A 14,009-nucleotide genomic window follows, 5' to 3' on the forward strand; every position below is an offset into this window, starting at 1 on the left:
CAAGCCCTCCTCCTCCATTTTCCTCCTGGGATTCCGCACATGCACGCACGTGCACCGGGTGTGAATTTTAAGCGGCCGGGTCTTGGACTCGAACTCTGGTCAGCCAGGTGGAAGTCAGGCAATGTAACTGCTGTACCACCTTCTGGACCCTTGTGACTTATTTAATCCGAGGGGAAGCCTGGTAAACTTTCCAGACAGTCAACAAGGCATCCCCACCACCCTACAAAGCCTACAGCCCTGCTGATCCATGGCTCCCAGCAGAATCCAGCTTTTTTTCTTAAATCCATACAAACTATCCTGAATGGAAAACAGAGCAAAACTGTCTGTCTCTGTCTGTCTGCCTGGCGAGTACATGTGCCCTATTGCAAAAACCTCTCCAAAAAAAAGAAAAGAAAAGAAAAAAGAGTTGCAGATAGCTTCATGAAACAGGATTAAGATCTCCTGAAAGAGGAGCTGGATCGTAAGATAATGCTCCGTGAGGCTTGACCTTAACCGGGAAGGTCTTGGGTTGCCTCCCAATGCCTACGTCCCTATGTAGGGCAGGTATATACACATGTGTCCACAATCCAGGCTGGGTGGGACTAGAGGTAGATTGTGGTGTGAAGACCCCATTGAGGGTATCTCTCTCTCTCTCTCTCTCGGAAGAAATAAAAGAAAGATTATTAAAAAATTCCTGACAGAGGGGCCAGATGGTGGCATAACAGTAAACAACTTGACCCATATGGAAAAGTCCTGGGTTTGCAGCCCACAGCCTCCCTGAATACACTAGGTGCAGGGACTTGGGGTGAATAAAGTGTGGGGACTCTGTTGGGGGTGCCCCCATTCCCTCTTTGTTTCTTACTCAGAAGAAATGTTTGTAAATTCTTGATTGAAAATTTAATTTTTAGTCTTCTTTTTTTTCTTCAAGAGAAAGGTTTTTGCTATAGGGTACGTGCTCTTGCCAGAGATTCAGAGAGAAACAAAGAGACACAAGCAAGAAATCATCCCCCAGAGGGAATGGCCACACGTCAATCCCTTCTCCTCCACTCTTCTCCTAGGATCTTGGGCATGCATGCACATGCGCACAGTGTGAGTTTCAAGCCACCAGGTTCAGGATTCGAACTGTGGTTGTCCTCATGGGAGTCCAGAGACATAACAGTGACATGATCTGCTAGCCCCAAGTTTCTTTTTTCTTTTACTTTTGTTTTTTTGGGTTTCTTTACATTTTTATTTATGATTATTATTGATTTTTTTTTACATTTAATCATTGTGTATCATTAAGGCATATGAAATGAGTTTTCCCAGTAGGAATACCCTTTGTATTAGTCTATTCAAGTTTTAGTCTTAAAATCAATCCTCAGTGAATAACGGAATAATCTTGAGAGAAACAAACAAAAAAGTTGCAGACCTTAGTTTTCTAGGTCTGAAAAAAAGGGGTTGATAGCTTCCTGCGTACCTACTAGGAAAGGTTGCTATTAAATAAGAGAGTGTCCGTGAAGTACTTTTTAACTCTTTCAAGGGAAACTTCTGCATCTATTCAGTGACAAGGTAATTATTACAAGCTCATAGTGGTAGGCTGTTTTTTCTGAATAATTTTCCAGTTTGAAACACTATATGGATACTTGGTTTGTATTTTTTTTTTCATACCTGTAATGAACTTTTTCTTTCAAAGGTGAAGGACGTGGATTGTGGAAAATAATATGTACCTCATGGAGCATGGCAGGTTCTGTGCCTGTTAGGGTTCGATTGTGAGTCATCTCTTGAACGTCTGCAACTCAATAAAGATGATCTGCCTTAGGAGGAGGAAAAAAAAATCTGAAGCCACAAACTCTATCCAATCACCTAAAGACGAATCAGCCTTCAGACAAACCAAATGCCTTCATCTAAAGCGTACCTAGATTTGGCACTCTGCCCACCTTCCCCGAACCTCTTAACAACATACCTCGACAAACAGTTAAAAAAAACGTGCATGCTGAAAAATAGTCCTTTGGCAATGTGATTTTTAAAAACAAGAACTCTTAAACCTACAGAAAATAATCACTTGGAAAAAAAGAAGGTTTATTTCCGAGTTGGCAACAAGTAAATACAGGATTAGTGGGTGGGACTAAGGAGCGCTGTGGCGCATAAATAGAGACTCAAGCTGCGCTGCACGGTCTCGAGGCTTGGACTGCATCCTGGCCGCCGGCTCACACAAGACAGGTGGGGGAGGAAATCCAGGTAAGGCTCCTGAAAAGAACTTCAGAAAAGTGAGCTCGCTGGAGTGAGCTTTGGCCTCAGATTGCTGTGTCAAGTTGCAGGCAATGAACAGACAGAGAAGTGCAAGTTTCCAAGGGCAACTAAGTGGGATTTGGAGAGGGGATAGCAGACTTCCCACCAAAGATTCATGCAGCCTTTCTTTGGCTAGAGGTAGGAGGGTTATGTTCCTGAGCTGGTTCAAAGTCATGTTCCCTCCCTTAGGAAACAGGAGATTTCAGAGTGGGGGGACTCTAGGAGTTTTCAAAGTTGGCACAAAGCCCAGGAGCTTCCATCTCAGTCACAATCAAACGCTCTGCTTCTTTCCCACTGGCTCAAGTGAAGGTGTGCGGGTTCCTCAAAGAGAAGCCTTGGTTCAGGCAGCTCTCTGAGACACTATTTCAGATCAAGAAACAGATCTCTCTGGCCCTCTTGCTCCCTCTCTCTCTGGTATCAAAGAATATTTTGTTGGAACCAGCAGTTGGCGTAAGGACTACCTCACTGGACTCCCATGTAGTTGACTGTGGTTCGAGTCCCAGACTCAGTGGCTTAAACTCATGCCGGGCGCACATGCATGCGTGCCCAAGATCCCAGGAGGAGAATGGAGCAGAAGGGATTGCGGCGTGGCCATACCCCCTGGGGGATGATTTCTTGCTTTCTGTCTCTGTCTCTCTGTCCCTTGTGGGAACGGGCACCCACCCAAAAAAAAAAAAAAAAAAAAAAAAAAAAATTCTCAAAAAAAATTGTGCTGCTTTTTAATCATTAAGTTCGCAGGATAGGTTGTCAGAGGTTGCTTTTATGATGCATTTGTGAAAAGGAACACTGAAACCTCCTGTGAATTTATTTTTGTTAAAGATAGGAAGTAAAGTATGGACATAGTCTTCAGTAACACATGCTGGTTTCACAGAGTGAGAGTCCAAATCTTCACGTTCTTCCATAGTTGGCATTGTGTTTTGAGGTGGTTTAGCAGGAAGTTTGCAGAGCCCAGCCTGTTTGTATTATAAAAACTCAGGAGAATGAATCTCAAATGCCACCCCAGAGCAGGATGTTTGTACAGCAGGAGTTATATTAGCCTTCTTTGTGTTATCCTGCCATAAACACACGGAATACATCGATAGCTCCAGCCGCAATCAGGGGAGCTATTGAAGGGGTCCTGATAGCCACTTAGGCAATGAGAATTGTCAGTAGACCAGATGAAGTGCTTCGTCACCAATTCACTATTACTTTTTCAAATGTACACAGTTGCTGTCATAAATAAGATACAATATCAAACGTTTATTGATACATTCTCAGTAGTGAGTTCTCATGATATTTTTTGGACCAATGAATATTATTCTAAAAGTCTCATTACTCTCTCTGAAAGTTCTTGGGGGTCTTTTTAAAATTAAAAAGGAGTTTTCACAGTAAAGGACAAAAGGCTCAGTTCTTAGTACAGATGGATGCTTTAACCTAAGCTAAAGACTCAGATTGGCTTCCCTGGTGACTATTGCTCCTTTGGAAAGATTCATTTGCTGAAGTACTACCATTTAGCTTTTGTTACCCTATGCCTGTCTGACTATACATGGTACTGAAAAGAACAAAGTTTTCAGTTACTTTTTAAAGTGTCTTCATACTAAGAGGGCTGGATATTGCAGACTTGTAGTACATTTGAGTTATTTTTGCAGTACTTTAGAACATAAAAATCATAAATAAATAAATAAATAAATAAATAAATAAATAAAAATCTGAAATGTTTTTTTAAAAAATTTAAAAATAACATAAAAATGAAGAAAGAACTAGGGAACTTCAAAATGTTTGTAGAAAAATGGAATTAAAGACTGAGGGAACTTGGATGCAAAAAAATCGAAATTAAAATCTATGCATAATTTGTTCATAATATACATTTTCCATGATTTTTTGAGGACCCCTTATATATATCCCTGCCTTTTGTTATGTCTTTCTGAAAAAAAGGCATTTTGTGACTACATTACTGTAACTTGGATGATAATTAGTCAGTTGAATACAAGGCATCATTTGTATTTAGTAACTTAGTAATACTTTTTAAGCTGCTAATGCTTAGCAAAGGTCCTCACTTAAGCCATCAGATCACGAGAAACTTTCCTCTTAAAAACACTAAGCAATGACAGTCCTACTTTCTTGGCAGAGTTCATTTGACTGAATTTGAAATCCATGCCTATCCTAGAATTAGATACTATCACTTTTATATTTCTCTAAAAAAGCAATTTCAATGTTTGGCTTTGCCAGAATCCCATCTCCAGCTTTCCATGTGATGGCGTGTGGATAACCCTAGTGATTTGTGTGTGTGTATGCTTTTAATGATTTAACTTTATTTATTTATTCTAATTTGACTAGAGAAGGACAGAATGAGAGAGAAAGAAACAAACCACCAGGTCCAGGACTCAAACTGAGGTCAGCCATATAGGAGTCCAGGGCCCTGAACTACCATACCACCTGCTGGCCCCAACCCTAGTGTTTTGTTAATGCAACTCCCTTAGCTAGCTCACTCTCCCTCCACACTCATTGAGTCTCTCCTGTCATTCGTTATCTTGTTCATAGGCATTTACTTCAGCTTTTCTGGGAGTTAACTGAAGAATACCAGAAAGGAAAAAAAGAATTTAACAAAGGATACCCAAGGCATTTATTCTTCTGTATTATGAATCTCACAAAATATTTTTGTGCACTAAAGTGATGGCCACAACCACTTCCCTATAAAAACCCACACAGTTACCGAATCACTTCACTAGATGGAACCTGACACTGATGTGTCCTGGTAATGCAGAGCTAACACAGACTTCAGTAAATGTTATACTAGAGGGAGCTGTGTGGGAGCAAGTCTTCAGTTAGTGAGAAACCTGGCAGGTTCTAAATGAAATAGGGTGTTTTATTTGTGTCTTGTTCCTCCATGGTGGTGTCCCTATTTCAGTGCAAGGTTAAAGAAATATGTATGTTTCATGTCATTGTTTTAGGGAGGGAAGATGGAAGCCACCTCTGCAGAATGGCAAGATCCAGAGCCTTTGTTCTGGACCCACCTTCTAAATCTTTTCATCTCTCTAAAATAAATGAGGCCTTGGAAAGATGGGGGAAAGGGAAGTAACCCCTAAGGTGACTTCCAGTATTACACTTTTTAAACTTAAAATTTAATTTTTTTAGTTATAAGAGTATATGCATCTATCTAGCTAGCTATTTTCTTAAAATATATCTATATTATCCATTTGTATATAACTATATCCATATAGATAACTCTGTCCTATAGAGGTCTATATCTTCATATCTCTCTCTCCCTTAATCTATACCTGTAGATAGGTAGGCAAGTGGAAAGATAGACAGACAGACAGATATCCACACAATGTATTCTTAGGAAAATCCTATTGAAGGTAGCTTTTTCCTCCAATCTCATGTGTCCAGTCTCAGCAGAGGCTCAATTCCTATGACATCCCACTGTTGGGAAGCAACCTATAGATTTCGAAGACTGCTAACTCCCTTTCATTCTATTGACTTTCATTTGTTTTCTGCACCAGATTAGCCATGGAGAAAATTTCGGTGTCAGCATTCTTGCTCCTGGTGGCTCTTTCCTACACACTGGCGAAGGAGACCACCGTCAAACCTGGAGCTAAAAAGGACACAAAAGACTCTCGACCGAAATTACCCCAGACCCTCTCCCGAGGTAGGAGTCGGCTTCCAGCTGCTGCTTAACTGGGAAAGATGTCCTAAGTCTTAAGTCTGGTGCTAAGACATGTGTGCTTAACATACTTTCCTTCTGTATGTATCATCATTTATAACTATTTCTACTCCCTTTAGAGGGTTTTCTTCTTTAGTAGCAAGTATGTATTTATCTCAGACTTTACCATTGCTTTTAAATAGCAGGAGATCTGAAAGTAGAGTAGCTTTAAATATCCTGGTTCATTTCATTCCAGGTTGGGGTGATCAGCTCATCTGGACTCAGACATACGAAGAAGCTCTATACAAATCTAAGACAAGGTAAAGACTGGAGTTACTCCAAGCTTTCTCAAAGCTCTCAAGAGCACCATCTAGTGATACCTTAGCCATAACGAAAACTTACTCATTCAAAACTATCCAATCTCTCTTTGTCTCTTAAAGCAACAAACCCTTGATGATTATTCATCACTTGGATGAGTGCCCACACAGTCAAGGTAATTTATCTTTCTGTATGATTTCCTCAATCAACTTTTGGCCTTAAGGCTAGGGTTGGGATCATTCATTTTTATATCCTTAGAACATATTACAGTTGAATATTTTATGCAGTGAAAACATGCTTTAAAGCAACTTCAAATATTTCTGTTTGTGATAACTATTGGTGTACATTTTAAAACACAAGCTCTAAAAATTATGCATGGATTTCACCTTTCTGCAGCAAAATACCTATATTTTAACTCTATTTTTCCAAGAACATTTTGAAGTCCTCTTATATTTTAAAAATAAAAGTGAAATGTATACTTTTTTTAGAAAAAAGCTCCAGGGTTCATCCTCAATATCGTTATTTCTTTTATGTCCTACATCCATTACATCAGCAAACTAGGCACAAAAAAGATGAACAACAATGAATATAATAGTACAATTATAACAATATAGTTTAATTAAAATTGTGTAAATGGGACCAGTAGATGGTGTAATTGTTACATCGCTGGACTCCCACATAGTCAACCATGGTTTGAGTCCTGGACCTGGTGGTTTAAAACTCATGCCAGTTGTGTGTGTGTGCATGCCTAAAATCCTGAGAGGAGAATGGAGGAGAAGGGATTGTGGTGTGGTCATCCCGGGGGCAAGAGAGGGGGCAGGAGATGTGATTTCTTGCCTTCTGTCTCTCTGTCTGTCTGGTGAGCACATGTGCCCTATACCAGAAATCTTTCTTAAAAAATAGTTATGTAAATGTACTCTCTTTCTCTCTCTTTAAATATCTCATTGTACCATATAGTACTTATTTATTAATATTTTTGAACTGTGGTTGACTATGATAACTATAAAAAAAATGATGACAAAGGTTGGACTTCAGTAATTCTTGAATGAATGGCTTTACATTTTCATCTTGCACTTGGTCCAATAGATTATATAGCTGGTCTTGCCCAATCTAATCCCTTCCTATTGCCTTAGTGCAATTTCCGTGGTCTAAACCAACATCACCTAAGGTCAGTTCTCCACAGAGAACCCAGACTTGGGCTCTTACACAAATCAGATCCTATTACTCACATACTCAAGTGGTCTCTAATCACAAGTAAAATTTAATTTAAATTCCTGACCTAGGCCTCCAAGGTTGGACACGGTCTGGTCAATGGCCATCTTTCCTTTCCTGTCACTCTCTCTTTGCACTCACCATTCTATCCAGCCTGGCTGCATGCCATTCTTCAAACATCTGAACTCATTCTCATCTCACAAGCTACCACTTTTGCAGTTCCCTCCACCTAGAATGACCTCTTCCCAAATCACTTCAATGAGAGTATTTCAGTGACACCCTTTCAGAAAGATCCATCATCCTTAAACTGTTTCCCTTGCTTCATTTTTCTTCAAAGTACATATTTCCACCTGAAATTATATTTACTTATATACTCGATAATGGCCTTTCTCTCATGCAAGCATTTGAGTTCTATGCAAAATGCTTGTTTTCACAGAATTATCTCCAGTGCATAAAATAGTGCCCACTATATAGAGTCACCAAACAAATATGAGCCACAAATAAACAAAAACAGATGAATTAATGAATGGATGACTGAATGAGTAAACAGAAAAATGCAAAAGGTGGTCAATGGCATAGATATTACTTCACTAATCATTTGCTGAAATGGTATGGTAGAATAGTGTATTTCAAATGCAATTCAACTTAAGGTATAAAAGAGAACAATGGTTTTAACCAATACTGACATAGATGCTTAATGACTTTTCTTTATATTATAGCTTTAAAGAAAGTATTTGCCGAAAATAAAGAAATCCAGAAATTAGCAGAGCAGTTCGTCCTCCTCAATCTAGTTGTAAGTATACTTTTTCATTGTTACTAACATTTCCCCATGGTTCATCATTTTTCCCTACTTCTTAGTCATACTGCATTAACTGGGATCTCTTCCAAATATCCTATCTCATAGATTGGAGAGAAAAAAGATATTTCATTTCATTAATAATCTATCTGGCATGTTTCTTACTTGATAATTAATCATCTTGGGTTGTTTAAAAAATACTCTCCTGAGGTCAGGATTTTCTCTGTTGCTTTAATAATCACTGGGTCATCAGAAAAGTCATAACATATTTTTGCATAGAAAAACACATCGTGATTTTTCCAATGACCCAATAGAAGGTTTCTGATTTTGCAGATTAGTTTTTGTGCCTGTCTTCTTCACACCAACTCTTAATTCTGTTTTCTCCTTCCCTGGAATAGGCAGCTCTCCGGCTGTCCAAATCCAATCATCCCTCTTGTACTTTAGATTATTGCATTCTCTCTTTAACCATCACCACCCCTCCTGATGTGCACCCTTTCTATTCTCTAAATTCTTTCTACTTTCTGCTCAGTATGCAAATGGGTTCCATTTTCCTTCTAAAGCAAGTAAACAAACAAACAAACAAAAAGCAACTCTACTTAACCATATGTTCCCTTGAGTTCCTCTCTTCTCTCTCTCCCTCCTCTTCACAGGTTGCCTTCTTCAAGGAGCAACCCACACCAGTAATTCTTCCTCACCTCTTCCTCTTTCTGCCTCTTCATGTTCACCTGATGAATCTCTACTTGATCCACTGTATTTCTATTTTCTATTTTCTGTGAACACCTTCATCTACTCCTGGCTTTCATCAATTCCTATACATTGATCATGTCTACATCTTAACCAAACATGCAACAACTTCCAGCTCATCCATCCAACCATATTCCAGATGGTCCACATTGAATCACCTTGATTGCTTTCTTATAGCTCTGCTTTCTCCATTCTCTATTTCACTGAGGCAGTACTATTCTATTAGATTGGACTTTGCTAATCACCTATGACAGTCAAAAAAATTCTGCATTTCTAAATTCTAAATATTCCTCTTACAAGTTGAGTATGCCTAACCCTGAAATCTGAAATGCTCCAAAACCCAAAACTTTTTAAACACCAACATGATGCCTATGATTAGAAAATTCCACACCTGACCTCAAGCAATGTGTCATGCCAGAATGCTTCAATATAAAAATATTGTATAAAGTTAGCTTTAGGCTATGTGTATGTGGTGTACATGAAACATAATTGAATTTCATGTCTAAACTTGAGTCCCATCCCCAAAGATACCTTGTTACGGAGGTGCGAGGATTCCGCAGCCTAAAAAATCTGCAGTCTGAAAATTTTGTCGCACACATCGTGGATAAGGGATACTCAGTCTGTATTTGTCATTTCTCTATAAACTCAGGACCACTATTTTAGGATAAGGTTGTTCCCTTTGTCTAACATATGGCAGTATTACTAAATGGCTCCCTGCTTTTGAGATAAATTCATCCAATCCCACATGGTTGTCAGGGGAATCACTCTAAAGGCGGAATTGAGTTCATGGAGCCTCTCTAACATTCCTCCAGTGATGCCTTCCTGTTTCTGATCAAATGGAATCACAGTGGCATGGTGTGAAAGACCAATCACCAGCTGGCCCCTGAAGCAGCTCGGAATCTTCTCTCACCACACCCGCAGGCATGCCCTATAACCAGTTCTTCCCAAGCACTTGATCATCAGAGAAAGCACTATGCCTTTCTGTTCTGTGCCTTTTTACACAGCCTCTTCTCCCTCAATACAGTGGCCTTCTTTTCCATGTAACTTCAGTTTCTTTTTCTTTCTTTTTTTTTTTTTTCTATATGGCGCGTGCGCTCGCCAGAAAGAGACAGACAGAGAGACAGAAAGCAAGAACTCATCTCCCAGGGGGGATGGCCATGCTGCAATCCCTTCTCCTCCATTCTCCTCTCGGGATCTTGGGCGTGCACGCACACGCACCCGGTGTGAGTTTAAGCCACCGGGTCGGGGACGCGAACCACGGTTGACTACGTGGGAGTCCAGCGTCATAGCCATTACACTAACCACACTTCGGTTTATTTTTTAAGATCCCTCCTTACCCACTTCAGAAGTCCTAGTGGTACCTGCATGCTGGGATACACGACCTGCTCTGGGTGCCCATGCACCCGAACAGCCTCCATATAATACGTCATCCACTGGATCCTCCATATTCATTTTCTACCTGGAATTTCACTAGACTGCACATTCATTAAAGATAAGCCAAGGGGGGAACCAGCAGTTAGCGTAATGGCTATGTCGCTGGACTCCCACGTAGTCGACCACGGTTCGTGTCCCAGACCTGGTGGCTTAAAACTCACACCGGGTGTGTGTGCGTGCGTGCCCAAGATCCCGAGAGGAGAATGGAGGAGAAGGGATTGCGGCGTGGCCATCCCACTGGGGGGTGATTTCTCACTTTCTGTCTCTATGTCTCTCTCTGTCTGTCTGGCGAGCACACATGCCCTATAGCAAAAACCTCTCCAAAAAGAAAGAAGAAAAAGAAGAAGATATGCCAAGGGCTGGGCCTGTGGTTTATCTTTAATATTAGTCATTAAGGAAGCCGGATCCCACATGGTAGAGTGCTATTTGAAATCCTGGCCCTGGTGGCTTGAAAAATACACCTGTGTATCCCAAATCTTGACAGAATGAAAAAATGGAGGAGAAAGGATTGTACCATGATTTCACCCCTGGGGGGGGGGAATCTTGCTAAATAAATAAAATTCTAAATAACAAAGATAATTGGATAGATGTATGATCAAGAAAATCTTATTTATTTCTATAATTTCTCCAAAAATGGCTTCTGTTTTTCTCATTTTTCCCTCTTCTCCTATCTCCCCCAATATGTCTTCCCCCAACACTGTAACTCCTTCCAAACCTCCCTTCTCGAACTGTTTTGGTTTTGGGTTTTTTTGCATTATATCTGTTGAGATCTTACCTCTGGTACCACAACACATTCTGCTCTGTCTTATTTCTTATCTCATGCACATAACTTGTCTCCTTCTATGTTATAAGTTTTGTGTGGAAGAGATGTGCCTTATGCTATCTTAAGGTGCCTGGTCCAAGAACAGACACCAGTTTAAAATAACTGAAGAGCAGGTGGCTTGGTGGTTAAGGGTGCTGGACTCCCACATAGCTGACCACAGTGTAAGTCCCAGACCTGGTGGCTTGCTTTCCCACTTTCCCTCTTTCTCTCTCTCACTTTGTCCCTCTCTGGGCAAATTAAAAATAAATAAAGTTAAATTAAAATAATAATAATAAAAAAGCCTGAAGAACAAACTAAAAACTGCTTTTTTTTTCAATCTTAGTATGAAACGACTGACAAACACCTTTCTCCGGATGGCCAGTACGTCCCCAGAGTTTTGTTTGTTGGTAAGTGAAAGTGATCAGGAGGTGAAACATACTCTGAAGGTTCTACCAGTGCTGCTATGTCCCTTCCTCTGTCCTGCTCACCTTCACCTGCCACTTCACCATGGCCAATGTCATTGCTAAACTCTAGCAACGCATATGACATTCCAAGGGATATAACGGTTTTTTGTTTCACATGTTTTTATTAGAAAATGTGAAATTCTATTTTCACAGATGATTTTTTTTCCTCAACTGCTAATTTTAAGTTTTCATCTTCTGCCACCAATACATCTGAGGAGGAAGCACCTGTTTAAATGTATTGATAGTTTTCCTGAATACGTCAGGCCTGTAAATATTTATTTTTTTGGTCAGACTTTCAATTTGTGTGTTGATTTTTCTTCCTGACATTTCTGATCATTATTTTTAGGAAAGTTAGGAATATGGTCTGGGGAAAATAAATTAAAGGAATTATGCCCCCTCCTCCCACTAGTACTTTTCATAGGCTGTTCCCCCTCCTAAAAATCTGGTTCTCCTTCGACCCCCCTGCCCCCCAACATCACATATTTATCTCCATAATCATGACTATCATTCACTAACCAGGTCAAACTCCCACTTGTGCTTTGGTGGGACTGCATTTCTCTCATTACACTTTCTCAGTTATAATTCTGCGTTTATTGGTGATTAATTACTATTTTCTTGCATGGCGCCATAAGCCCCACATAGCAGGGACAGTGTTTCTGCTGGTCATATCAAGGTCTCGGCATGATCTTGAGCTGAGTTCTCATAAGTATGTGTTAAATGACTGAATGAATGTCTTGAATTTGGTGCTGATCAAAGTCACACTGATTCAGGGCCAGCAGCTGGCATGGTGGTTAAAGGCGCTAGATTCCCACATGGCCAACTGCAGTTCAAGTCCTGGACCTGGCGGCTTGCTCTCCTCTCTCTCTCTCTCTCTCTCTCTCTCTCTCACTCACACACACACACACACACACCAAACAGGGAAATAATAATAAATAAAGTTAAATAAAATATTTTTTTTTAAAAGTCACACTGATTTGGGACCAGCAGTTAGCGTAATGGCTATGTTGCTGGGCTCCCACGTAGCTGACTGCGGTTCGCGTCCCGGACCCAGTGGCTTAAAACTCAAGCCGGACGCATGTGCGTGCATGCCCAAGATCCCGAGAGGAGAATGGAGGAGAAGGGATTGTGGCGTGACCATCCCCCCTGGGGGGTGATTTCTCACTTTCTGTCTCTCTGTCTCTCTCTGTCTGTCTGGCAAGCACATGTGCCCTATAGCAAAAACCTCTTAAAAAATAAAATAAAATAAATAAATAAAAAGTCACACTGATTTAAGGAAAATTTGTAATTAAATCCACCACATAGTAGAGCACACGCTAACCAAGCAGTTCACCTGTGTAATTCATCAGATTTACATTAAATACATAAAATTGGAGAGAAAAACAAGTGATAGGAAAAAACTAGAGAAGGCTGAACTGGCGCACACATTTTACACATTCGATTTTGTCAGGAGTTAAAACAGTTGAATCTTAACCCTGCAAGGAACTTGTAAGTCATCCAGCATACCTGTGCAGGAAGTCTTTTAGCTGCATCCCTGTGTAAGAGCATTTTAATTCATGTCTGTTTCCGTCAGTCAGAGTCCACCTCGAGACGGCTTGCTCTTCCAGCCCAGTCATTCTCCATTCTGGATCACATTAGAATCACGTGGCGAAAAAAAAGCCAAGCCGCTCACACCACACCTCAAAGCCATGAAATAAGGATTAGTTGTTAAATCTCTCCAGGTGATTCCAATGTGCAGTCAGGGCTGGGAGTCACTGCCCAGGTATTTCAAAAGCCTTTGTCATGTTAACCTATTACAAAGATTAGATCACACCAAGCAGAAGGTATAGTCAGTCTTACATCTTTGTTGAACAAATAAATGTCTGCTTCTTGTGATTCTTGTCTGTGGGTCCTAGGCCAGCGTTGGAAATGATAGCGATTGTCCACTGCTTTGTCAGTGCAGACTTTGCAAACTCGCAGACTGTTCTCACATGACCGCTTCATCTAGTTTTCCAGATACATGTCTCAGGCTCCTTCAATCACTTCTCAAGGCAAGGTTTCTTGGCCTCTCTGTATCCTACCATTACCCTCTTGGGTGTATTTTATTTTATTTTATTTTATTTTTTATTTAATTATTTTTTTGGAGAGATTTTCACTGTAGGGTGCGTGCGCTCGCCAGACAGACAGAGAGAGACATAGAGACAGAAAGCGAGAAATCACCCCCCAGGGGGGGTGGTCACGCCGCAATCCCTTCTCCTCCATTCTCCTCTCAGGATCTTGGGCACGCACGCACACGCGCCCGGCGTGAGTTTTAAGCCACCGGGTCCGGGACACGAACCGCGGTCGACTACGTGGGAGTCCAGCGACATAGCCATTACGCTAACTGCTGGTTCC

General features: G+C 40.7%; 1 protein-coding gene across 1 annotated transcript in view; it reads left to right on the top strand.

Moving 5' to 3' along the window:
• The first annotated feature begins 2,089 nt into the window (after nt 1-2,089).
• The window catches only part of AGR2 (anterior gradient 2, protein disulphide isomerase family member), a 17,285-nt gene continuing 5,365 nt past the window's right edge, over nt 2,090-14,009 (top strand). The window contains exons 1-6 of the mRNA XM_006165785.2: nt 2,090-2,196; nt 5,730-5,875; nt 6,126-6,189; nt 6,310-6,362; nt 8,119-8,192; nt 11,519-11,582. Of these exons, the coding sequence (XP_006165847.1) occupies nt 5,737-5,875; nt 6,126-6,189; nt 6,310-6,362; nt 8,119-8,192; nt 11,519-11,582 (394 nt within the window). The 5' untranslated portion in view covers nt 2,090-2,196; nt 5,730-5,736. The remainder of the gene's footprint in view (nt 2,197-5,729; nt 5,876-6,125; nt 6,190-6,309; nt 6,363-8,118; nt 8,193-11,518; nt 11,583-14,009) is intronic.

Source organism: Tupaia chinensis, unplaced genomic scaffold, assembly GCF_000334495.1.
Source record: "Tupaia chinensis unplaced genomic scaffold, TupChi_1.0 Scaffold144031_1, whole genome shotgun sequence".
NCBI classification, from domain to species: Eukaryota; Metazoa; Chordata; class Mammalia; order Scandentia; family Tupaiidae; genus Tupaia; species Tupaia belangeri.